Consider the following 25,910-nt stretch of genomic DNA (forward strand, 5'->3'; position numbering starts at 1 on the left):
ACGATCAATGGAGCTTGCATATTTTAAAAGCGGCCATTAAAGTCGAACGCAGAAAGGTATCCTAGTATTGTTTTTGTTTAGTTTTTTTCTCTTGATAAAACGGCGTGCGATGTATATCACATTTAAAACACGTGGGACAAATCTGTCTTGACACCCTGCTGAATACCTTGTTTTTTTTTTTTTGGTTTACGGAAGCTCTCACTTTATCATTTATTTTTAAATCTGTTTACTCATCTTCATGAAAGTTTTGAACCGTAACTAAAGTTGAAGTTTCACCCGATCGGCCGAGTTCCAAAATTCATGCTAACGCCCGCTGGAGAGCTACAGTTCGACATCATTTCGTCTAGAAAAAATGATGGAACGAAACAAATAAAGAGATTGGAGTTAACAAATATTAGGTTTGCAAAATTCACCAGCTCATAGAATGGAACTTTGAAGAGTGACGTCACAGTTTTCGTTAAAATTTTTTTTTTCGAATCCTGAGAATAGCTTTGGTTTCCTTGTAACCTCGTACGACAGTTCTGTTAATGTCTTGTAATTTACTTTGTCTAGCCCTTGTTACATTTGAAGCCAAAGTAACTCCATTAGATCCGTATTGTCCTCTCTAATTAAAGTGGCTCACCAAATTTGTCATCGATTTAAATTGTAGCTACATGTAAAGAGTACGTGGCAAAAGACAACCAGATTTAGATGTTTCCTGAGATATTTCCTCACGATGGACAGAAAGTATCCGTGTTGTTAATCAACTCATCCTTCTAGAATTTGTATGATCCTGTAGGTCTAATTACGCACTACACCCCTCGCTTGTCTCTCGCTGTAACTTTGCCACCTGTGATAGAATACCATTTGGTTGGGTGTGACAAGTTCAATGTCTGATATGCGTTCTTGATCATAAGCTGGCTTTTTTATTTCATTTGTTGTTACAAACTAGACCAGTCATACTGAACTAAATTTATGCTACACCGAGCTAAACTTAAAAAGACAATCGACCATTCAGAAGCGTTAAACTAAATTTAACCAACAACACATTTAATTTAACTTAGTTACGATACATCTTTTCCACGAAATTTCAGGGGAAGATATATTAAGTGAAGCTTCCTCCAGTGATAAAGGAGTGGATTTGAAAGCTTCTTCGTCAATTGCAGGCAAGTAGGCCTGACTTGGATTACAATAAAACATCTTCGTGTAGGAAAGTATCTTTTATAAAGCGGATTACATACAATTATGTCATGTCACATGACCCAGACGGTTATGGGAGGGGTAAACAGAATCTAATGATGATGAAAACACAAGTAGTAACAGAAATATGATGATGTTGTAGCAATAAAAACGACGAGGACTATCATTCATACCCTTTTCTTTTAATTTTAGACTCGGAGAAAACTCAAGTTTCACCGGCATCAGGAAAACTGGGGGATTTGGAGATCGAAAGTTCCACAGGTGCAGAGTTAAACTTTCAACAGTATAGAAATATTAAAATAAAAAATCTGGTTTATAAATTAAATTTTGGTTCACAATGAATTAACTGGCAGCCACATATTATACAGTAATGAAATACTTCAGAACAATAAAAAGCAACAATACTGAGATAACGTCTGAAAAAAAGTGCAGTTATTTTTCTTGATGTATGCAGAGTAGGGGGTTACCTTCTAGAAATTCACTATCCTTCATCGTTTAAAGGAACTTTCGCAAGAACAGCGCAATATGTTTGATTCTTAATTTATTTTAGATGCTTTTAAAGGGAAAGACTCAGTAAACCAAGGAAAGGTGGATTTGGATGATGAGCTTTCATCAGGTGAGAGAAATGAAACAACAAATGAATTGCACTTTTCAAGTTTGTGACTACAAAAAAGACCTAAAGGAAATAAATTAAACGCAAACAACTGATTCATTACTGTTCAAAGTTTACTTTGCTTAAAGTAAAATATTCTACTTTACCATTTCAAGGTCAATTTGGATTAAAGGAGTCAGATGACGGTGACGGCAAATCAACAGGCACAAGTAATTAGTACAAACTCAGAGTATGTGTGAGCCTAAGCGTCAATTAAACACTGGGAAAGCAAGTGAGCTTCGAAAGATTTGACACGGACTGAAAAACTTTTTGTGGGTCAATATTTAAGATAGAAATAAAGAGGAAATTATTTTACAACCTTAATCTGCACAGTAATCATGCGATGTAATTTTTTTAACTTTTTAAACTAGTTTCGGTCTTAGATATTTTTACATCAAGGGGAAAAACCTTGAATATATTATGAGATGAAGAAAACAAAAGTCGTTAGTTTCTCACAAGTTAGAGTATTATTATTATTTATATGTATTGGTATTTTAGTTGGTCACCAGGCCTCCCCTGTAGCAGCTGGAGGAAACCTGGACTTTGCAGAGAACAGTTCACCAGGTAAGAAAAAGACATAAAGCTTCTTGAGATTTTTTGTATTATCAATGATAAGACAACTGGAAGCGGAAGTTTGTCAACTATCATGAGCAAAGCAAATATTCTTGGCCTGAACAATCTAAGAAACCACTTATCAGTCGCGCTATCACATATTTTGGCCATGAATTTCCCTTTGATCAGTTGATAACTCAAAAAAGATTGAAAATCATTTCTTTGTAAATTAATTGACATAAAAAAGTGAAGCCGCTTCTGTTGAGAAAAAGCTGAACATGAACGATGCTCCCTTAGCAGGTAAGCGAGGAAGTGAGGTGAAATCAAAGTCTTTAAAATATCGAGCCTGGTGGAGTTTAATTGACCGGATTTATTTCCATACTCTTTTATCTCTCTGTTATGGGAACAGTAAACAGAATCTATTGATAATGAAAACATAAATAGTAACAAGAATATGATATTGTTGATGACGATGAAATGGTGATGGCGACTATTCAAAGCCCTTTTTTTTTTTTTTTTTTTTAATTTTAGAGCCGGATAAGACTCAAATTTCGTCGACACCTGGAAAAATAGAGGATTTAAAGATCGGAAGCTCTACAGGTACTGAGTTAAACTTCAAGCAGTGTAGAGGTATATTGCAATCATCAATCTGATTTATCAATTAAATTTTGGTTTAAAATGAATTAACAGACAGCCGCACATAATAAAGTACTGAAACGCTTGAGAACAATAAAAAGCAACAATACTGAGATAACAGGGGCGGAAAAAGGTGCAATTATTTTTCTTGGTGTATGCGGAGTAGGCGGTTACTTTCTAGAAATTCGTTATCCTTCATTGTTCAAAGGAACCTTCTAAAGAACAGCCTAATATGTCTGATTCCTTATTATTTTTAGATACCTTGGAAGGGAAAGACTCAGCAAATCAAGAGAAGGCGGATTTGGATGATGAGCTTTCATCAGGTGAGAGAAATGAAACACCAAATGAATTTCACTTCTGAAGTTTGTGACTACAAAAAGACCTTTGAAAATACACGCAAATAAAAATAAACGCAAACAACTGAATCATTACGGCTCTAAGTTTCCTTTGCTTAAGGTGAAATATTCTTCTTTGCCATTTCAAGGACAATTTGAATTCAAGGGGACAGATGACGGTAACGGCAAATCAACAGGTACAAGTAAATAGTGCACACTTAGAATATACGTGAGCCTAGGCGTCAATTAAACACTGGGAAACAAGTTACAAGGCAAGTGAGCTTTCAAAGATTGAAAATCGATTGAGTAACTTTCTGTCGGTCAATATTTAAGACAGAGATAAGGAAAAAACTATTTTACAACCTTAATCTACATAGTAACCATGCGTTTTAAACTTTTCACTTTTCAAACTGATCTCGGTCCTAGATATTTTTACATTAAGGGAAAAACCCTTGAATATATTAGGAGATGAAGAAAACAAAAGTCGTGAGTTTCTCTCGAGTAGGAGTGTTATTATCATATATGCGTGAGGTCAAGACGGCTGGATAGTGACCAAGTTCTTTTTTCGCATTTTTATGGACCATGACAAAGTCGAGGTCCATAAAATTGTGAAAAAGAAAAACGATGCTATTATCCAGCCACCTTCACCGAACAAGCTTGGTTAATAGAGGATTTATTCTATTGCAAAAAAATTTCGCCTAATTAAGAATTACGAGTGACCTGTTTACTTTGACAGTCGGGAAAGAAAGCCAACTGTGTTTGCAATATAACAAACTTACGAGAGTCGTTTCTGTTTTCTTTGTTTAGACTTTCTTCTGCAGCTTTTTGCGTTTCCATCGCCAACACTGTACAAGAATTACGAACGTAGTTCTAATTCAATTTTTTCATGCGCGGGATCGATGCGAAAAATCCCGGGCGGGCAAGCTGGGCCCATCTTGGACCGCTCGGGTAGCCACAGGATTCGCTTCATCTTGCTCAAGGGTGCTGCGTGCAATGTACTAATTGATATTTGTTGGTATTTTAGTTGGTCACCAAGCTTTCCCTGCAGCAGCAGCTGAGGGAAGCCTGGAATTTGCTGAAAACAGTTCATCAGGTGAGAAAAGGAAATAGAAAGCTTATTTAGATTTTTTGTAGAATTATCAATGATAAGACAACTAGACCTGGAAGTTTGTCAACTGCAAGGAGCAAAGCAATATTCTTGGTATCTCGACAATCTAAGTCACCAATTATCAATCACGCTATTACAAGCTTAGTCCATGAACTGCCTCTTTGACGAGTAGATAACTCAGAAAAGAGTGAAAATTATTTCGTTGTTATTTTTATTACAGACAAAAGTGAAGCTACTTCTGTTGAGAAAAAACTGAAAATGAAGGATGCTCCCTCAGCAGGTAAGCAAGGAAGTGAGGTGCAATCAGAGTCTTAAAAATATTGAGCCTCGTGGAGTTTAGTCGGCCGGATTCATTTCTATTCTCTTTTTTCACTAGGAGAGCAGTTAAAAGCAACATTACGAAAACCTGGGTTAAAAAAATCCCAATTATTCTTGATCTAGCAAATTAGGTGCAAAGTTTTATGCAAATTCGGGTGGTTATCTTTTAGCAATTTATTATCCTTCATCAATTTCGGGTAATTTCCAAAGCACAACCCAATTCTATCTTTTAGGTACGTTGCAGGATAAAGTTACAGCAATCCAAGAAAAACTGGATTTGGATGATGGACCTTCCTCTGGTGAGAGAGAAAAAAAAAACCGCAAAAAGATGATTGTATTCTAAATTTATAGCCACTGAGTACAACGAGCGCTATATAAACAAACCCACACTGACAAACTCAACACTGTCAGTGTTCCTTGCTCAAAGTGAATTTGTGTTATTTGCTGTTTTAAGATCATTTTGCATCCAAGAAAGAATCAGATGATGATGAAAGCGAACCAAAAGGTACAAGAAATCATTGATAAAGTAATCATTGTGAGCCTAAATCTACACGACATAATACACACACAAGTGACGCTCTGCGAAGTTTCTGTTCTAAACCAAAGCAAAATAACTTAAAATGGAAAGAACTCAATCTGTTTCCCAACTACGAGCGAAGCTTTTGAGGTCCTGTTATATTAAAAAATTTTGTGTTTTTTCTCACCCTTTCTATCGTGAGTAATAATTTCAGCGACTCTAGGCCTTAATAACTTGAAACAAAAGGAGCACATCGCTTACCCCTTCCAAACTTTGTACAAATGAACCTAAAAGAACAGAAAGGGTTACTTGGAACAAATGTTACGTGACAAATTTGGACTTTCCACGGATTGAAAAACGGATTTAGGAAGTCATGATCAAAACGGATTTAGTGAGTATCAGTGGGTCAGTCTTTCTTCACAGCCCAAACATTGCATCTTCACCAAAGAATTCAATACTTTCAGTTCTTTGTTCTAATTGATTTCGTGTCCTTGATTATTTCTAGATTATTTTACATCCAAGAAGGAATCATATCATGATGGAGGCAAACTAAAAGGTACAAGCTAGAGATAATTCTAAAACTACTTATGCGTGTAAGCCTAAATCTACGCGAATTTGTTTAAGAAGCTCCATATTTAAAATCAACTTAGATAAGGTGCATCTTTTCATCGAAATTTCAGGAACAGCTAAAAGTGAAGGTACCGTAAGTGATAAAGGAGTGGATTTTACAGCTTCTTCGTCAGTTACAGGTAAGTAGGACCGACTTGGATCATTAATAAAACAACATATTCATAGAAGGAAAGTATCTCTTAAGGACTTCGTAGAATTAATTGTTGCATGACCCAAACGATAAGGGGAACGGTAAACAGAATCTATTGATAATGAAAACATGAATAATCACAAAAATATGATAATGTTGATGACAATCATTCAAGCCCATCTTTTTTTAGAGTCGGAGAAAACTCAAGTTTCATCGGTATCTGGAAAAAAAGAAGACTTAGAGATCGGCAGCCCCACAGGTACATAGATAAGCTGTAAACAGTAAAGAATTATATTGTAATTATGAATCTGGTTTATTATTTAAACTTTGGTTTGAAATGAATTAACGGGAAGCTGCATCTAATACAGGGATCTAATGCTTGAGAACTTTGCAGAGTAGGCAGGTTTCTGTCTTGAAATTTATTATCATCGTTGAAAGGAGATTTCCAAAGCACAACTCAATGTGTTTGATTTTTTATTCATTTTAGATACTTTGAAAGGGAAGGACTCAGCAAACCAAGAGAAGGTGGATTTAAATGAGGAGCTTTTATCAGGTTAGAGCAATAAAACAGCAAATACATCGCTCTTCTCTAAGACCTTTGGAAATTAATCAAACACAGACAACTGAATCATTACGGCTCAAAGTTTTGCTTGCTTAAAGTGTAGTATTCTTCTTTACCATTTCAAGGTCAATTTGGATTGAAGAAGGAGTCAGATGTCGATGATGACAAATCAATAGGTACAAGTAATTAGTGCAAACTCAGAATGTGTGTAAGCTTAGGCGTCAATTAAACAATGGGAAACACACTGCAAAGCGAGTGAACTTTTCGAAGATTTAAAACGGAGTGAATAACTTTCTGTGCGTCAATATTTAGGATAGAAATAAACATAAGAAGAAATTAATTTGACAGCCTAAATCTGCACAATAACCATGAGTGTTAATTCTTTCACTTCCCTAAGTGATTACGGTATCAGGTACTTTTCCCCTTGACGTAGGTCTGCACAATAGCCATAGGTTTTAATTTTTTTTACTTTCCAAACTGATTTCGGTATTAGATATTTTCATTTCAAGAGGAAAGACCTTGAATATATTAGGTGATGAAGAAAACAAAAGTCACGAGTTTCTCATGAGTAAGAGTGTTATTTTTTTTTATATGTATAGGTATTTTAGTTGGTCACCAGGCCTCCCCTGTAGCAGCTGAAGGAAGCCTGGACTTTGCTGACAACAGTTCACCAGGTGAGAAAAAATATAAAGCTTCTTCAGATTTTTTAAAGAATTATCAAGGGCCCCATTTAAGACAACTGGACACGGAAGTTTGTCAACTATGATGAGCAACTGAAATATTTTTGGTATCTGAGAGAGCACTTATAAATCGCACTATCCCAAGTTTAGTCCATGAATTGCCTCTTTGACCAGTTGACAACTCAGAAAAGAATGAAAGTCATTTCGTTGTAATTTTATTGACCGACAAACAGTAAAGCTACTTCTATTGAGAATAAACCGGATATGAAGTATATTCCGTCAGTAGGTAGGCGAGGAAGTGAGGTGAAATCAAAGTCTTTAAAAGATTGAGCCTGGTGGAGTTAAATGGGCCAAATTTATTTCCATACTCTTTTACCTCTAAGACAGTAATTAACATAAACAATAGGAAAACCTTAGGCATAAAACATCCCCAATTATTCTTGATCTGGCACATTAGATGCAAAGGTTTATGCGAAGTCCGGTGGTTGTCTTTTAGCAATTTATTATCTTTCATCAATTTCAATTGATTTCTAAAGCACAACCCAATTCTATCTTTTTAGGTGCGTTGAAGGATAAAGTTACAGCAATCCAAGAAAAACTGGATCTGGATGATGGACTCTCATCAGGTTGGAGCAAAAAACGCCCAAGAAGATGATTGTATTCTAAGTTTGTAACCACTGAGTACAACGAGCGCTATGGAAACGAATACACTGACAAACTCAACAGTGACAAACTCAACACTGACAGTGTTCTTTGCTCAAAGTGAATTTGTGTTATTTGCTGTTTTAGATCATTTTGCCTCCAAGAAGGAATCAAATGACGATGGAAGCAAACCAAAAGGTACAAAAAGTCATTGAAAACTAATGAGTGTGAGCCACAATAAAGTGACGCTCGGCAAAGTTTCTGTTTAAACCAAGACAAGAAAGCTTAAAATGGAATTAATTCAATTTGTTTCCCAACTACGAGCCAAGCTTCTGAGGCCTTGTTATATCAAACAATTTTATGCTCTTTCTCACACTTTCTATCGCGAGCTATAAGTTCAACGACTCTAGTAGAGAAGGACCTAAAAACAGTAAGGTTACTCGGAAAAACTGTTGCAAGACAATTTGGACTTTCGACAGATTGAACACGGATCGAGTGAGTATCAGTGAGTCCGTCTTAGGGATAGAAAATAATTTTTTCTTCACAGCCCAAACATTGTATCATCACCGCACAATTTAATATTTTCAGTTCATTGTTCTAATTCAATTTGCCTTTCTTACTATTTCAAGATTATTTTACACCCAAGAAGGAATCCGTAAATGATGATGGAAGCAAACCAAAAGGTACAAGTAAGAGATAATCTAAACTACTAATGTGTGTAAGCCTAAATCTGCGGGAAATTATCTAAAAAGCTCCACAACTAAGTGAGACTTGGCACAGCTACTGTTTAAAACAAGGCAAAACAATTTGGAATGTTCCTATCCTACAATTTTTCCGTAGACCTTTCCAACCTTCAAACCAAGGTTTTAAGGCCCTGTTATATCCAACAAATTTGAAGATTTTTCTCACAATGTGTCGTGAGTTTATTTGGTTAAGCGACTATGGGCCGTGAATCGTCAAAAGAAGTACATAAATCAACCAAATTTGTACAAAACGACCTGAGAATGGCAAGGGTTATTTAGAAATGTTGCGAGAGAAGTTAAACTTTCGAGTGAAACTGAAAAAATAATAAATTAAAATAATGGGTAAATTTTCTTCACAGCTCAAACGTTGCACCATCACCGTGCAATTTGATTTTTTTCAGTATTTTAAGCTATTTTATACTTAACTATTGTGACTTTATGGGGAAAATCCTGGAATATATTAGGGGGTGAAAAATGAAAATCACCCCAGATCGCGGCTGTTTTAATTAACCTTTAGTTTATATTCAGTTGACGAAGAGACCAATATGGCAGATGATAGAAACCTGGCTGTTGCTGACGTCGACAGCAGTTTCTCAGGTGAGGAGAAAATTAGACTTTGTCAGATTTGAACCATAATTAAAATGTTACAACTCCAACCGTCATTTGTCAGCTATGATGAGCATAACGAATAGTCTCTGTATCGCGACCGTCGAATACACCAGTCTTCAACTGAGCGATCATTGGTTTGGTCCGAGAATCGCGCCTGTGATCAAAAGAAAATTAATATATCACGATAAAGAGAATCAGCTCAAGAGGGAATTACAGAACACACAATATGCGGCAAAAAAACAAAAACAAAAACAAAAAACAGACAGTAAAAGTATTTTCTTTGTCATTTCTTTAACAGACAAAAGTAAGGCTACTTCCGGTGACAAAAACCTGGATTCAAGCAATACGTCTGTGGAAGGTAAATAAGTCAGAAAACTCGGTGAAATTATTGAAGTCTTAACTGAGAGAGGGTAAGCCTGGTATAGAAAAGAAATATCGGCCTGGTATACAAAGACATTTCTTCTGCAAAAGATTGGTGGCGCTTATCACCAAGATTTTTTGCACCAAGACTAAGGCGAGATCCATAAAAAATACAAAATTAAAAAACATTTAGGAACCAAACTAACAGGGAGCGGCTTAAAAGATCGGCGACGAGAATTGGTGATGCAAGCAATTATATTCTGAACATCGTTTACTGTGCTAAAATGTTGATTGGGACTCTGCAAGATCGATGTTTAACCGAGTTAAGTTAAACGATTGACTCTCGGAAACTGAATTAGCTACTTAGGGCAGATTCTTCTCAACAGAAGGGTAAAAGGCAGGAGATAAAAGAGTAATATACAAAGGACTGTTAAAAATCATAATTGTTTATGCTGTTATCATCACCCCTTTCATTTTAGTTCTCAAAGAGGCACAAGTTGACGCTGCTGAAGGAAACGAGGACTTTGCCGTCAACAATTCGTCAGGTGAGAAAATGATCGTGATCAGCTTTTAACATGTGCCATTGATACAAACTCGATGAGGAAGAGTTTAACCTGTCCACAAACAGGGTCAGTTATATCGATTCAATCAAATTGATGCCTTGTTAGTCCAATAAGTGGGGTTAACAACGTGCATGGAAATCAAACTGTATATTCCATGAATTGCACATTCATTCAGGGTCCCTAAGTCGAAAATAAGTTGACTTGTATCAGGCGCAAATTATATCTTATATGTCGTTGCTATGATTTCAGAGAGCGACAATTCAGGTGATCAAGATGTGGATCCAGACGAAGACCCCTTAGTTGGTAAGTGAGACAACCAATGCGTTGAACTAAACGTTAAATCAGACATTCAATTAACAATTACAGTTAAACCGCTGCCTTAAAAGCGCTTTTCATTTAAGTGTTGTTAAACCAAAGCCAAAGCAATGTAAGCGCGAGCCAAGGGTAACAAAATATCACAAAACGTTTTAACCGCTAGTTGCCGTTTTCTGATTTTGGCTATCATAGTCGCCCTTTAGGGATTTTGGCCATTATTGACCTTTTGGCAATTTTTCCCATTAGTGGCTGTTCAGTCATTTTGGCCACTAGTGGCTGTTTTGAAAGTTTGGCCGCTAGTAACCATTTCGATATTTTAGCCACTAGTGATCGTTTCCGAAATTTGGCCACCAGGGGCAGTTTTGCCATTTTGGCCACTAGTGGCCGTTTTGGAATCTTGGTCACTATTGGCCGTTTTCCCATTTCGGGCACTAGTGGTCGTTGCGCCATCTTAGCCACTTCTTGCCGTTTTGGGATTTTGGCCACTAGTGGCCGTTTTCCGTTCTTGGCCTCTAATGGCTGTTTTGCAATTTTGGCAATTGGTGGCTGTTTTGCAATTTTGGTCACTAGTGGCCGTTTTGCAGCTTTGGTCACTAGTTACCGTCTTGCCATTTTCGTCACTAGTGGATGTTTTCAAGATTTTGGTCATTAGTGGCCGTTTTGAGATTTTAGCCGCTAGTCGCCGTTTTGGATGATTTTGACCACTGGCGGCTGTTTTGCCATTTTGGCCAAAAGTGGCCGTTTACGAATCTTGCCGACAAGCGGCCGTTTTGCAATTTTGACCACAAGTGGCTCTTTCGCCATTTTAGCCATAAGGTACCGCTTTGTCCTTTTGGCCACTAGTAGCTGTTTTAACATTTTGCCCACTAGTGGCCATTTACGAGCGACTTTGTGAATTGACCGAGTGGAAATCGAAAAATGTGGCACATGGTCGAAAAATTGAAAACCTTAAAATTTTTCCCAGAGATACTTTGTAGTGAACATAGAAACGTGGTAAGGTTTTGTTTTCAGACTTGCATCTTTATCCTAGAAAACTCACGAAAACTGAAACGAGCGTCGGTAGCCGTAAAATGGCGGAAATCAGTGCCCCGAGTAGAGGCAAATGAGCTTTTTTTATGAAAAGTGCTAAAGAAAGCAGGCTCATATTAATTTTATAAATTTGTATAGGAAGGATACAGGCATGGTTTTAGTCAAAAACGGGACCATTTTATTTAATCTGGAGCTCACGGAACACTTTTGAAAATTACCAATATTTAAAAATCCAAATATCGCATTTCGTAGCAAATTTTCAATTATCATTTTCTACATGCAATGTAACTCAGAATCGGTTCAGGTTAAGCTCATGATAAGTGAAAACAGTGTTGTTCTCGAGGATGTAAAAATTAGTTTAGGGCTTTCTATTTTCGCAAGAAAAAACCAGGCTGAACTTTGTGAAAATCGCAACATCGGCAGTTACGTCACGACATAGTCTAATTAGGTACCCTGTGGTTAACGCAAGAATTCCAAGCACACTTTTACAGTAAGCACCGTGTTTGATCAGGAAATCAATACAATAAGCTACCCTTGCATAGTTAACGACGACAGACTGGTTTTTATCCCTGCTGTCGTTTCAAATTCTCATCCATTCCACATGGTGAAATTGTTTACAACACCACATTCCGTAAGTTAGCGGAGGCGTCTGTTTTTCTTGGCATTTTCGGACACATTTAAGTTTTAAGAAAGTTCTAGGGTAAAACTGAGCTTCACTGTGGACTTGAAAGAGGACAATTCAATCATTTATGCCGGTAGATCAAACATTCTTTGACGAAGACGTTGAAGACGGGAGGCAATCTGATACTAGTGTAGATGTTACATACTAAAGCGTCTGTCATGCAAGGCTGAAATTATTTCAATCTTGTTACCACCTTGTAATTTTACGGCCACGAATATCCGTAACTATGGTCTTTAACAAACTTGTCAATGTGATAATCTTTCTTATCAGTAAGTCATCGCTGTGAGAAAACGTGGGAACGTTGCAAAAAATGGATCAAGAGTTCGAACTGATTTGGTACAAAACTTTCAATTTTGTCAAATAAAACGAAGTGAAATGTTAATATTTTTGGGAGGAACTCTTATTACTACCGTCGTACGGGAAAAAAGGTGGTTTCTGTACCCTAAAGAAACAAATAGGTAACCTTTAAAAATTGTAAATTGAAAAAGTGAACCGTTCATCTTGAAAATTAGTGAATGGTTAACACCACAGCGTTTAATTTTGAGTAATGGATGCACGTGGGAGGTGTTTAGGTACCACAGAAGCGTAAGGGTCGCGCGGGGCGATAGCCGAGAGAGACTCTGGTTTCTTGAGTGCTTAGTAAACCTTCTTATGGCATACACAGCTGAGTAGCGTACGCTATGGTGTTGAGCATTTGTTTTATAGCACGACAACGATACATTGAAGCAAAAAAGTTCCTATTTATGTAACAAACGTGTCCAGAAAAAACAAGCGTGCGGAAAACAGTCATTGCATTTCTTCATGTCAGCAACGAATATCCATGGGCAAATGGTAGACACGAAATTGGCCAATCAGAACGCGCGCTTTACTTTGGTTATGTTATAGTTCAAATTATGGAATGCTGTGAACGGCAACGTACATTAATGGAAAATATAATTCCAAAACCTCTCTTGCTTTGTTTGAGTTTATTTAACGATTGTTTTCAAGATGTCGTCACGGATTTGCCAATCAAATGTCAAATAAATCTAACCTATCGCGCCTTTGTTGTTTGTGTTTCCCCACTATTTAAACCAGTTATTTACTTTCTTGCCATAAGCTGTTGTTAAGTCTATGGTTTTCTTGTTGAGGCTGTTTTATCGTTGTTGTCATTGTGGATCACATTTTCTTGATCCACTTGCTCAAAATGTTCTCAAAATCGTAAAACCCATGTTTCATTTGGAAAAATGTGAGGAATGAGCACTCAGTAAATGGACTTGTATAGTTTTGGACATGAGCATTACTTTACTGGGTATCCTAGGTGTTGCAAGTTAGTGGTCATATCGAGTAACGTTTCCGTTTCCCTGCGTTTTTAGTGATAGGAAAGGACTGTCTTCAGCAAGGTAACAAAGAATACATGCAGGAAAATTATCATGGTGCAATACAACTCTACACCGAGGGACTTCAACTTAACTGCAAAGATAATCGGCTGACAGCCAAACTCTACAGTAACAGGGCAGCAGCACATTTCCATTTAGGTATGGAATTTGAATGTTAAAATATTTGTTGTTTACTTTAAAGGTTCATCTTCGAAAAGGGTTATGCGGTCCCATTTTAGGCTAATTTTTCTGAACATTTATCAATGACTCCAAACAAGTTCAAGAATATCCAGTAATATAATGACTACTTAAGACAAAGAATCCGTATCTTGCAACTTTTGTTGGACTAAAGCCCCGAAGAGAGCCTTATATCACTCACGACTCTTGTTCAACGTTTGGAGGTTAGGAAAGCTCAATTTGTAGGTCCTATTGTTAAAAATAAGGGGGTAAAAAATAAGCCAATCCCATTAACACCGTCAATTCCCGTGTGTATTCTCCTCTTCCTCCTCTCCAGTCCCCCTTCTTATCTCATTATCGTAGGTGAAATGATCGAGCTGGTTTTCTTATCACTCAGCCGCGAAAAAAAACTCGAAATAGTAGTAAACAGGCCAGTTTAAAGGCGAATCGGATACTCTTTTTACTATTGTATGATATCCCTCTCTTAGGAAACTTTGAAAACAGCCTGGATGATGCCTCGGTTGCCGTTCAATTGGAGCCAGCTTTCACCAAGGCCCTTAAGAAAGGTAAGTTTTGCTTTAGCCGCCATTCAGTAGAAAGGCTCTGGCTAGGTTGACATAAAATGTCTCGGCTCATATCTACGTGGTCACACACTTGAAAACATCTTTTTTGTATTGAAAATGCCAACCTTTTTCTTCTCAATAAAGGCACTTAACTATTTCCCACCAAACATTATTTTTATAGGAGCTGAGGCTTGTGTACAGCTTAAGTTGTATGATGAAGCAAAGATCTGGTGTCAGAAAGGACTAGCTATATCCTTTGAGAGATTCATTCGTATAAAAGATGTAAAAAGTGCTTCAAACAACAGTCAGACCTGTATTAAGCGATCACCCTGTATTAGGTTCACAGTTGTCAAAGTACTGAATTTGTTTCCCCTTGATTACTTTAATTTCACTTTTACTAAGCGGTCGTGGTCACCTTTGAATGAGTCCCAAGGGCCTTTTTTGCATTGTCCTCCACCTGTATTAAACGGTCACTTGAAGCGAAACCACCTTTTCTATGTTACTCTATTTTCCTTCTTCACTCGTTAGGTCTCGGAAAGAGGCGACGAGCATACTATCCATCATTTATGGTCAATACATCTGCCCTCGTTTTGAGGCTAAAACTATGGTGCTGAATAATTAACAAAATCAGTTAAAACTAAAATGTCTAAGTCCAGCTGTTTCAAAGGGTAATCGATATACAAACTCTATAAAAGTGCAATTTCAATTGAAGGAAAATTTTGGTTACGCAGGGTCATGACTTGAACGCTTTGCTCGTTCTCTCTTGCTCTGGTGAATTAAGCACTTTTTTCCAATGTTGCCAATCTCGACTCTGCAGATGTTCTTTTTGTAACTCTGCACTTCGTTGTTGCTGGTCAACTTACTAATCTATTGAATTATGGTCTGTCTGTATTTCCTGATCGCTTTCATCGTGGTCTTCGTCACCTCATTCAGATTCTGGCTTCTTTGTTGAAATCCTCCTGTCACAAGACAGCTTTACAGGGCTAGCACGTGAAGAGGCATGCGGTATCGACGTCTGTGTCAGAGGTTAGGTCTGGTTGCCATAAGTATGGCTGGGCTTAGCGTGCACTCATTTCTTTTGAGTACTGATATTGTTTACAAGCCTCACTTTTCATTGATTGAAGGCTAAAATTTCTCTTGCAATGGCAGATTCCCCGCTCGTTCAATTTTAGGGGACATATAGGGAGTAGCTGAACTCATGTCACACGGTAGTATTGTCGACACGTGGAAGACTTGGTGTTTAAAAGTTAAAGAGCCAATTTGAGCCAATTGCAATGACCTACTCATTTCGGTCCTACAAGAATCATGCCTTGAAGTGCATCGAACGTAACACCAACCTTTCCATTCTGACCGATAGTTTAGATTTGGGTCCAAAGACCTCTTTGACAGCTTTGCAATAAGGGATAAGCTCTTATGTTGTTAGCCCTGGTAGGAAACTACTTTAGATGTCAAAGGCCCAAACAACAGCCTCTTCTTCCATCCGGATATTCCACCGCTAAGACTCGCCTAGGCTTTGGCTCGTAAATCCACTTGCTCTCCTCGCTCTTACCCTTCCTTGCTCCAATAAAGCTCAGTGTTAATACCGATACCCCGACGGTTCTTTTATTAGCTTTCGTATGGTCATGGTCCTCTGCTATAAACATCCTCATGGCTTTCTGCATGTACGGTAGAACTACTGATAGTATCTTGACGATGTATGGCGGTAATTTGAAGATTGCCTTTTCCTTCAGCAAAATATGTTAACCCTCTCAACCAGAAACACCACCTGTCGCTAAGCTCTGACTACGAGTTGGAGGTATTTATTGACTGTATATCTACTGCTATAATGCCTAAGAGACTAATCGCGATCTCCTCATCGCCAGGGCCTCAAGGATAACAGATTATCCAGCTAAAAGGAATACCCGAGCTTTATCTTGCGCCGTTTCACGTTTTTCCTCAGCTATCGACATCTTGCACACCCGCCTTGCACAGGAAAAACGATACATTATCCATTGTCCTGGCATAAACAATAGATACCAATTTGTCAACAATCTCACAAACAGGCCCAAGTTTTTGAGGTTTTTTGCAGACATGCAAAACAAAGCGCTCAAATGGCGAACAGGCCGCGAGGAGAGTATCGCGCCTTCCCTGGCCAAATATGTCTTAGTCACATGTAACCTCGTCACCCAGCACTGACAAGTGGTGGATCTTAATGTCTTACTCTTTCCACACTCGTGTAATGCACATTTCATTTTCCGTCTAAATTAAAGGTTCTCTTTGGATTGCGAACACGCTTTGATGCTGGCCCCTGTGGAGGTTAAAAAATTTTAATCTGCTTGCCATTCTCCCTGTAGTTCTTGTGTTTTCACAGCTTTTCTCCATCTCTAACTATGATTCAGGAATGTCAATTAAAATAAAAATCATCCCAGCCGTTGTCCTTCCCCTCTGAAACTACCAGTTCTAATTCCATCTTAATCAGCACTCATTCGCTGTTTCTCTATTGCTGTCACAGTTCTATCTTTTCGCCATCTGTTAGTCTGTGTGACGATTAAAGCCCTAATCCACCCGTTGTCCCTCAGAGCTCGTTCCATAATTCTTAAAATGTATGCCATTTGCATCAAACTGGTGGCCCCTTACTTCCTTTTATAACAAACAAACTTTGAAACCTCTTGTAATTCTTAGATGCCCTTTTCTTTTATCCCGTCAAAACATCAAGAAATACTTATATATAGTTCTTCAGCCGTTTTGAGCGTATTAAAAACGTTCTTGTTGTGTCAATTTTCGCAAAGATGTAATTCTCCTTGCCTTGGCAAGTTATCATCTTGAGAGATCAATCATTCCATTTCTACTCAAGCATTTATACAATAATTCCTTGCCTCTCTACATGTCACAAACTGTCAATTTATCTTAAATCAGATCTTAGCGATCAGACTTTTCCAATGAGTGCGTTTGGGGCAAAACGATTCTCCTTTCTTGGTCAAAAGGGTACGATATCCGTACATTGTTTTATACTAAGTGATATTTGGAAAGCATTTGTTAGTAATCCCTGCTCCTTTGCGCAAATTTTTCTCGAAGTGACTCGACACAATTTATCCTTCGTTCAAATTAATGTTAATGAGTATAAAATGACATTTAAGAGGCTGAGAAAGTGGCAAAGCGAACAATAAGAAAAGCTGAAAAGTGGACACTTAAACGAATTGCACAAGGAATAAATGACTATGTGAACGGCAAAGTAACTACAGTTATCATTGACAATTTTGTCTTAAAGGTCATTCAAATCTTTGTTGCGACGTGGTTTCAGCGAGTTTTCAACAGCCATAAATGCACTTTGCAGTTACAACATAAAGACGTCTTGCAGTCTATAAATTGCATTCACCAAAACACTGAATTAAACAAACCTTGAGCCTTCCACCCTTCCTCTCAGCAGTTTCATTTGACTTAACGATACGAAGATAGGCGATAATAGCGAAAGATTGCGTCATCTATTAAACAAGTGTGTTGGGGAGACAATCGCATCCGGAGAGATAAAGCCACAGCAAGAAAAGGTAAACTTGAGAATCCCTTCATAACTGTTTCTTTAAATGAAATTATGTTAAGATGAGATAAACAATTTTTGATATAAGAGAAAAATCTAGTTTCCAGATGGGATTGAAACCCACGACTCTCCGTGATCTAGTCGGATGCTCTAACCACTGAGCTACAAGAGACTCTATGGTCAGCAAGGGTCAATTTGTGGGTATTGACTTCAATACCCACTAATTGGATATTTAAATCCCATCCCGTGGGTATTGGGTATTCAAATCCCGTGGGTTCAAATCCCACCTGGAAACTCGATTTTCCTCCTATATTAAAAATTGTTTATTTCATCTTTACATGCTCACTTTGAGGGCTGGTTGGCTGCATGTGATGCTTTAATGCATTTGATGCTTTAATGTGACAGCGTGATGCTGTTAGTGAGCTTCTATGCGCTAGCTGATGTTTGGCTGTGTAGCCACGTGATGCGGTTCTAGTCAATACCCATTAATAGACCCTTGCTCACCATTGAGTCTCTTGTAGCTCAGTGATTAGAGCATCCAACTAGATCACAGAGGGTCGTGGGTTCAAATCCCATCTGGAAACTCGATTTTTCTCTTGAAATTATGTTAGGCGGCCAAAAAATTTAAAGAGGTTAAAAAAGAGCATCTCGAGTTCACATCTTTTAATCCAGATCTGCTAACGTAAACCAAAAATTACATCGCTGTGTCGTTACGATCACACGGACATGTAATAGCCAGTATTGGATGGCGATTAATCCCTCGTCTATTAGGTGCAAAATATTAGCGGTTAAGTATGCCCTAGGAACCTTGTATTATTTTTATCTGCCAATTCAGGGTGTACCGAGGGCTTTGGACAAACCATTAAGAATAAAAATGAGCGATAATAATTTTGAATGACGTTTCGGTAACTCGTTCATCCTTTTTTAGTTCTAAATGTCACATTCCTATAAATTCAATTACTGTGACAGAAGCAAGCTGGCAACCGAGTCTGCTCACCTTAGGAGAGCCTCGGACGAGCGCACATTACTGTTAATAGTTAATATGTTTTATAAACAAGGTTCAACTAACTATTTGATGATGATTACGATAACTCTCGGATTGTCTTCGCAAAGTAATAAAGCTTTCAGGTCGTAGGGGAGATTTGAGTCACACCTAGAGCAAGATAGATTCGATCTCGTCGGTTCTGTTTTTGCCGGCAAAGTTGTCACCATTTTGAAAACAAAAATCAAGTTTTAAAAACTTTTTGGTCCTTTTTGTCGATCTGAAAAACTTTTTAGGCACCTTTTACTACTCAATATGAAATTATGATGGTTTAAATAACTGCAACAGTTATTTTTAGTCAGAAATTATTTCATACGTCAACTATTTCTATCGATTTAAATCGTCAGTGTGTATTTTTCACGTGACTTAAAAACTTCTAGTATTTGGAATGAAAGGCGAACCACGCACTTAAGAACCAGTTTTCAGTCGTATTATAATTCTATTATAAGCTAAGATTGTTTGCCGCCATACTGGAAGAGTATTGGTGCACATAGTGGAAAATGAGGGGACAGAGAGGAACAATTCAGAAGCTGTCTAGTACCTAACACTTGTCGATCTTTCCGAAGTCACATTCAATTTCAGTGATAAATAATTTCTCTGTTTCGTCAGACATCCACACTGAAATAATTTCCGTTTTTCTTAGTCGCTTCTATAGACAAAACTCATCTTCAAGCTGTTCAAGATGACATTACTCCCACCCAGAACATCAAAAAGTGATTAGCCTTTAGGCCGAAGTCGTGTAGAAAATACTTACGTTCTAATGATTATCAATTGGCATATTTCAATGGCTTGGACACAAGCCTGCCCCTCCATCACCTCATTTTTTAGCGCTTAGTGACTTTCATAAAGACGAAATGTCATTCGAAAATCCACATCGAACGAGGAATTCATAAAACCTTTGTACTAGTGTATCTCATAGACCAATCACAAAGGTCTAGCAAGAAAACTAGTTGTCTCTGGCCTTTAATGCAAGACCTTCATTCGGATCTAAAACTAAGTGTTCGAATAATAGTATAATAAACGTTTGCGACACATTTCTAAACCCTTAGGAAGACTTAAACAAGGCAGTCGAACGTATGGCCAGACAAGTGAAAGACAATGCCAGGGAAGGAAGAAGTTATGGAAATCTTGGCAATGCTTATCATGGTCTAGGACAGTTCAAAACAGCCATCGAGTACCATAAACGTCACCTAGAAATTGCCAAAGAAGTGGGAGACAAGGCTGGAGAAGGAGGGAGTTATGGAAATCTTGGCAATGCTTATGATGGTCTAGGACAGTTCAAAACAGCCATCGAGTACCATAAACGTCACCTAGAAATTGCCAAAGAAGTGGGAGACAAGGCTGGAGAAGGAAGGAGTTATGGAAATCTTGGCAATGCTTATGATGGTCTAGGACAGTTCAAAACAGCCATCGAGTACCATAAACGTGAGCTAGAAGTTGCCAAAGAAGTGGGAGACAAGGCTGGAGAAGGAGGGAGTTATGCAAATCTTGGCAATGCTTATCATGGTCTAGGACAGTTCAAAACAGCCATCGAGTACCATAAACGTCACCTAGAAATTGCCAAAGAAGTGGGAGACAAGGCTGGAGAAGGAATGAGTTATGGAAATCTTGGCAACGCTTATAATAGTCTAGGACAGTTCAAAACAGCCATCGAGTACCATAAACGTGACTTAGAAATTGCCAAAGAAGTGGGAGACAAGGCTGGAGAAGGAGGGAGTTATGGAAATCTTGGCAATGATTATCATGGTCTAGGACAGTTCAAAACAGCCATCGAGTACCATAAACGTGACCTAGAAATTGCCAATGAAGTGGGAGACAAGGCTGGAGAAGGAAGGAGTTATGGAAATCTTGGCAATGCTTATCGTGGTCTAGGACAGTTCAAAACAGCCATCGAGTACCATAAACGTCACCTAGAAATTGCCAAAGAAGTGGGAGACAAGGCTGGAGAAGGAAGGAGTTATGGAAATCTTGGCAATGCTTATCATGGTCTAGGACAGTTCAAAACAGCCATCGAGTACCATAAACGTGAGCTAGAAATTGCCAAAGAAGTGGGAGACAAGGCTGGAGAAGGAGGGAGTTATGGAAATCTTGGCAATGATTATCATGGTCTAGGACAGTTCAAAACAGCCATCGAGTACCATAAACGTGAGCTAGAAATTGCCAAAGAAGTGGGAGACAAGGCTGGAGAAGGAGGGAGTTATGCAAAACTTGGGAATGCTTATCATGGTCTAGGACAGTTCAAAATAGCCATCGAGTACCATAAAGGTCACCTAGAAATTGCCAAAGAAGTGGGAGACAAGGCTGGAGAAGGAGGGAGTTATGCAAATCTTGGCATTGCTTATCATCGTCTAGGACAGTTCAAAACAGCCATCGAGTACTCTAAAAGCGCTCTAGAAATTGCCAAAGAAGGAGGGCTAATGCTTGAAATGGCCGTGACTCAATGTAATCTTGCTCGCATTTATGAAAATGAGGGACGTCTCCAGTTGGCCCTGGACTATTTTGTTTCCAGTGGGGAGGTTTTTAATGACCTTCGGGCTACTCTTCTGACTCACGATGCATGGAAGATTTCATTCCGAAATTTTCACCAAACAGCATACAAGGGTATTTGGCGCGTTCTTTTGAGACAGGGTGAGGATGTCAAAGCTCTTCTTGCTGCCGAGGAGGGACGTGCACAAGCTCTAGTAGATTTGATGGATGTAAAGTATAACTTTGTACAAGCCTACGCTCGGTTGAGCTCTGGAAAACGCTATGATTGCCTTTCACTAAAAAACATTTTATCAGATGGAGTTTTTCTAGCAATAACCGGACCTAACATTGTTTCGTGGGTAATTCGAAATGGGAAAGTCATCGGATGGAGAATGAAGCATGTGAACAATTTTGTTTACCAGGATGAATTAGAATTCTACCTCACCTCTCTGAATAAGGCTACTCTCTCACAAGTCAATGCAAGGGCTGCTGTTGAATGGGAAATGAATTTACCTGAAGTGGGCCGAGATGGAAAAGGAGCAAACGATGACTCCTTGCGAAACTCGATGTCAAATGCTCTGAGGAAGCTCCATGATATCATAGTTACTCCTATCGCTGATTTGGTGGAAGGGGATGAGATTGTATTTGTTCCTGAAGGTCCACTCTGCTTGGTGCCTTACGCTGCATTGCTGGATTCGAATTTAAGGTATTTGTGCGAATCTTTCAGGATTCGAGTGCTTCCATCCTTAACCATTTTAAAATCAATCACTGACTGCCCGAAAGAATTTCATGTTAAAACCGGTGCCCTGCTCGTGGGCGATCCGTGTTACAAACAAGTTATTCATCAGAAAAAATTGCTCAGTCAACTTCCGGGTGCAAGGAAAGAGGTGAAGATGATTGGAGAAATCATCGGCATTGCTCCTCTTATTGGAGAGGAGGCGACAAAGTACGAGGTATTAAGCCGAATGTCCTCAGTTGCCCTAATTCACATTGCAGCACATGGTAAAAAAGAAACAGGAGAAATTCTCTTGGCACCAAATATCAAGAGGACAACTCGTCAAGCTCAAGAGGAAGACTATTTACTGAGAATGGAAGACGTTTTGCAAGCTGGGCTGCGAGCGAGGCTGGTTGTGTTGAGCTGTTGTCACAGCGCCTGCGGAGAGGTCATGGCCGAAGGTGTGGTTGGCATTGCACGAGCGTTCTTGGGTGCCGGTGCTCGATCCGTTCTGGTATCCCTGTGGGACATTGCCGACCATGGTACTCTGATGTTCATGAAATATTTTTACGGAGCCCTGGCTGAAGGGAGGAGTGCCAGTGAAGCTGTCAATCAAGCCACTAAGTGCATGAGAGAAACTGCAATGTTTAGAAAAGCGTATTACTGGGCGCCTTTTGTCCTCATTGGAGATGACGTGAAACTGGAACTGACCGAGATGTAGATGTTCTCAACGTGAGTGCACTTTTAATTTTGTTGAATCAAGGCAAAGTGAGATGTCAATCATTACTTTATCCTTACATTGACAACTCCTGAATTAGGACTTGTACATCTTTTCAGTTACTCTGAGGTCAAATTCAGTTTTATCTTTATAAACTTCACTTTGATCCAACAGCCGAGCTAGAAGGTGCAGAATGCAAAGTGAGCAAAAAAACCAAGAACATGTGTTTTGAGTTGATGAGTCACTGCGTTCAATAAAGCCCGGGACTCAGGTTCATTTTGTTGGGGCCTGTTTACATGGGGGTTAGGGGCCCCAGGAAAGCGGGACCCGCCTGTCCAGATAGTCCCTTTTTTTATGTTAATTACATTTACATGATGGGGGGATAACCTGCCTTGGCAGGTTGCTTGGTCCGTCCGACAATTTGCCATATAAACGTCTCAAGGTGGGGTGATCCGCCCGGGGTTGCGTTCATGTTACATGAGCAAGCACGCCAACAATTTCTCATCCCGGGATTCCGGAGTTGTAAGATTGTATGTAGATGAAGACTATTTTTAGACCACGGCTAGGCAGGTTGCTTCATTCATCTAGGGTCCCCATCCCCATGTTGCGAGTCCCTTACAGGAACTCAAGAAATACCTCAAATTTGAGTATGCCTCTATATCTCGTAGTTCTTTTATTTTTCTTTTAGGTCATTACAGAGGGATTTGTGTGCAGACGAGACATGACTAGATCCCTGGTGTGTGGCATCGACCAATGGTAGATTGAACTAACAGAGGGAAACCACAAATTAAACTTTAAGCAGCGCTGGAAGTATTAAACAACCTGCTGCGAAGCAATGATTAAATAAGCGACTTTAATTGCAACCAAAGCGATCAACTGTATCTACAGTTCAAAACTCTTTTTGGACTTTCATTATATTCAGTTTTGGGGATTTATACTGATGAAAATCAGATAACAGATTGTCTGTGGATTTTGAGTAGCTAATGTTACGGCCATACGGAAGACATATTATGCAGACAAAACTTTTGAACTAATTTTACATGGTCTCCGTTGGGATTATTCAGCAACTTTTTGTAAAAAAATTAATGTGCAACATCATGTGGTTTATTATCAAGTCATTTTCACAGACGCGAAACACAATTTTATGATTTTCCGAACAGCTTTAAGTATAAGCTAATTACCAGGTTTCAATTTTGGTGTTACAGATAATCTAAAGATATGATACCTTTGAAGTTTTTGGCTTGCTACAAGTTGTACATACCCATTTTTAAAAGCATTTTAAATCGTGATACCACTTTCCACTTTAGAGGTAATGTACTATTGGAAAAACTTAGAACAGACATTGTATTAAATTATGTAATGCGGTAACAAAGGGGTTCCTTTGTATTTACTTCGTACATAATCCAGTTGTAGTCCATTTCATCAACACTTACACTTCCAAGATCTTGATATCGATTCTTCTTACTTCTTTCTATATATTTACTGCAGTTTACTTTGTACACCCGGAAAGTTTTAGAGAAAATGCAGCCGTTGTCCCTCGGGTATCACCCTTCTGGTTAGCATTGAAATATTTTGTAAAAAGGGTTTCGGAAAGAACAAAACTACCATCAAGAGAGGTGCAATTTTGTTCAGCGGTGGTCAAATCCCTCCCCCACCACACCCCTTCCTTGTCTTCATAATCTTTTCTTGCACATTTATTTCGAACAGAACATTACATTACGAGGGTAAGACCCACGAGTTACCTGTTATTCGCTGGGATAAGGGCAATTGGCTCGACTTAACAAAGGGCCAGCTTGAAAGGTCATCAAATCTATAAAAGCAAAAAATATTCATATTTTGCCAGGCACCCTTGTAAAGAGACTGAAGGCACTCTTTCAAACAGCAAAGTATCCTCTCCTACCGTCAGCTTCGATCCTTAAATCCACATGCAGGTTCGATTTCTGTCAGTTACTGGGATCTGAATAAGAGCGTGGGCTCATTTCCCGAACAGCGGCTGGTACTCACTAATTATTTTTCCGTGGAGTTGTTCGCTGAGACTAATCGAAATTTTTCAACCCTCGGACAGCTCGGAGTTCTTGGTATCTAGTGTCTCCCTACAGCGTCACACTGGTTCACGCCTTAGGGTCATAACAATAAAGGAAACCTTTCATTACCAGTTCCCTTGGGGACAGTCATGATTACTGTACCAGTTGTGGAGAGATGGCTAATTATGTCATTTATGAGGATAGCAAGCAGGCGGCAAAGTACAACTTGCTTTTAATTCATTTTAAAGATGTTACTAAAATCTGATACTTACAAGTCAGAGGGATAGAAAAAGAACACTAGATATTTTCCTGGGCAGGAAGAACTAATATATCAAAATGAATATAATAGATCGGAAGGAAATGGCAAATTGTCAACAGATGATGAAAAACTGTACATTAATATGCCAAAAATTGAGCAAGGGTAAGGTTTTTAAAAGAAGTAATAATATACCTAAACAATATGATTAATTAGATGTATTTGATCTGAACAGGTCACTCTACTAAATGTCAATCACACTTCTTCCAAATATCCGTTCATTCAAGCCCAGGCAGAAGCTACGTCTTATGCATAGATAACAGCACATACCAGTACACATACACAATGTACACAAAGAACAATTCATCATTGGTAAGCATTACAGTGCCAAATTTTAAATGGACTTCACATGGGGCTCTTTAAGTTTTCCAAGTTTTTTTTTGTTTATGAGCAAACGGGAACATCTTAGTCTTGAAATCAGTTATCTTCAACTCTTCAACCGCGCCATTAACAGTGGATGAACACAGAAAATCTCGGTACGAGTTTTAAAAATCAACTATGAAACGGGTGCGAGAACTGGAAAAAGTATCAAGAAAAGTTAGTTATCCTCATACAAACCATATTCTTATTTTAATTTACGAGAGAATGCATAGTGAAGAGAGGAATAACAGCGAAGCTAAGATTCGCTGACTAGTAAGGTTTCATACCATGCTACGAAGCTCAAATTTCCCACCAATTGACGCTCCCCTCCCCCTTCCACTTTCCTTCTCCTCCCCTACCCTCCCTGATACAGAAAACACTGACCGTGACCGTGAGGGACCTGACTCATATTTGGCGC

At 38.7% G+C, this 25,910-nt stretch overlaps 3 protein-coding genes and 1 long non-coding RNA gene across 4 annotated transcripts in view; 3 read left to right on the forward strand and 1 right to left on the reverse strand.

Moving 5' to 3' along the window:
- LOC148731704 (uncharacterized) overlaps positions 1 to 25,910 on the reverse strand; it is a 75,071-nt gene that overhangs the window by 24,968 nt on the left and 24,193 nt on the right. The gene's annotated exons all lie outside the window — the stretch shown is intronic.
- Positions 1 to 25,910, forward strand: part of LOC148731706 (FYVE, RhoGEF and PH domain-containing protein 4-like) — an 81,660-nt gene that overhangs the window by 18,372 nt on the left and 37,378 nt on the right. The gene's annotated exons all lie outside the window — the stretch shown is intronic.
- Positions 7,737 to 8,693, forward strand: LOC148731708 (uncharacterized). Its single transcript, XR_016002040.1, has 2 exons — positions 7,737 to 8,139; positions 8,571 to 8,693. It is a non-coding gene; the product is annotated as an uncharacterized LOC148731708 (long non-coding RNA).
- Positions 9,217 to 24,156, forward strand: LOC148731709 (uncharacterized). Its single transcript, XM_088760778.1, has 9 exons — positions 9,217 to 9,281; positions 9,592 to 9,651; positions 10,133 to 10,198; positions 10,466 to 10,519; positions 13,595 to 13,756; positions 14,263 to 14,340; positions 14,519 to 14,691; positions 19,943 to 22,806; positions 23,481 to 24,156. The coding sequence occupies exons 1-8, from the start codon at positions 9,230 to 9,232 to the stop codon at positions 22,793 to 22,795; spliced, it is 3,498 nt and encodes a 1,165-aa protein (XP_088616904.1). The 5' UTR covers positions 9,217 to 9,229; the 3' UTR covers positions 22,796 to 22,806; positions 23,481 to 24,156.

This window comes from Stylophora pistillata, chromosome 5, assembly GCF_964205215.1.
Source record: "Stylophora pistillata chromosome 5, jaStyPist1.2, whole genome shotgun sequence".
Taxonomy (NCBI): domain Eukaryota; kingdom Metazoa; phylum Cnidaria; class Anthozoa; order Scleractinia; family Pocilloporidae; genus Stylophora; species Stylophora pistillata.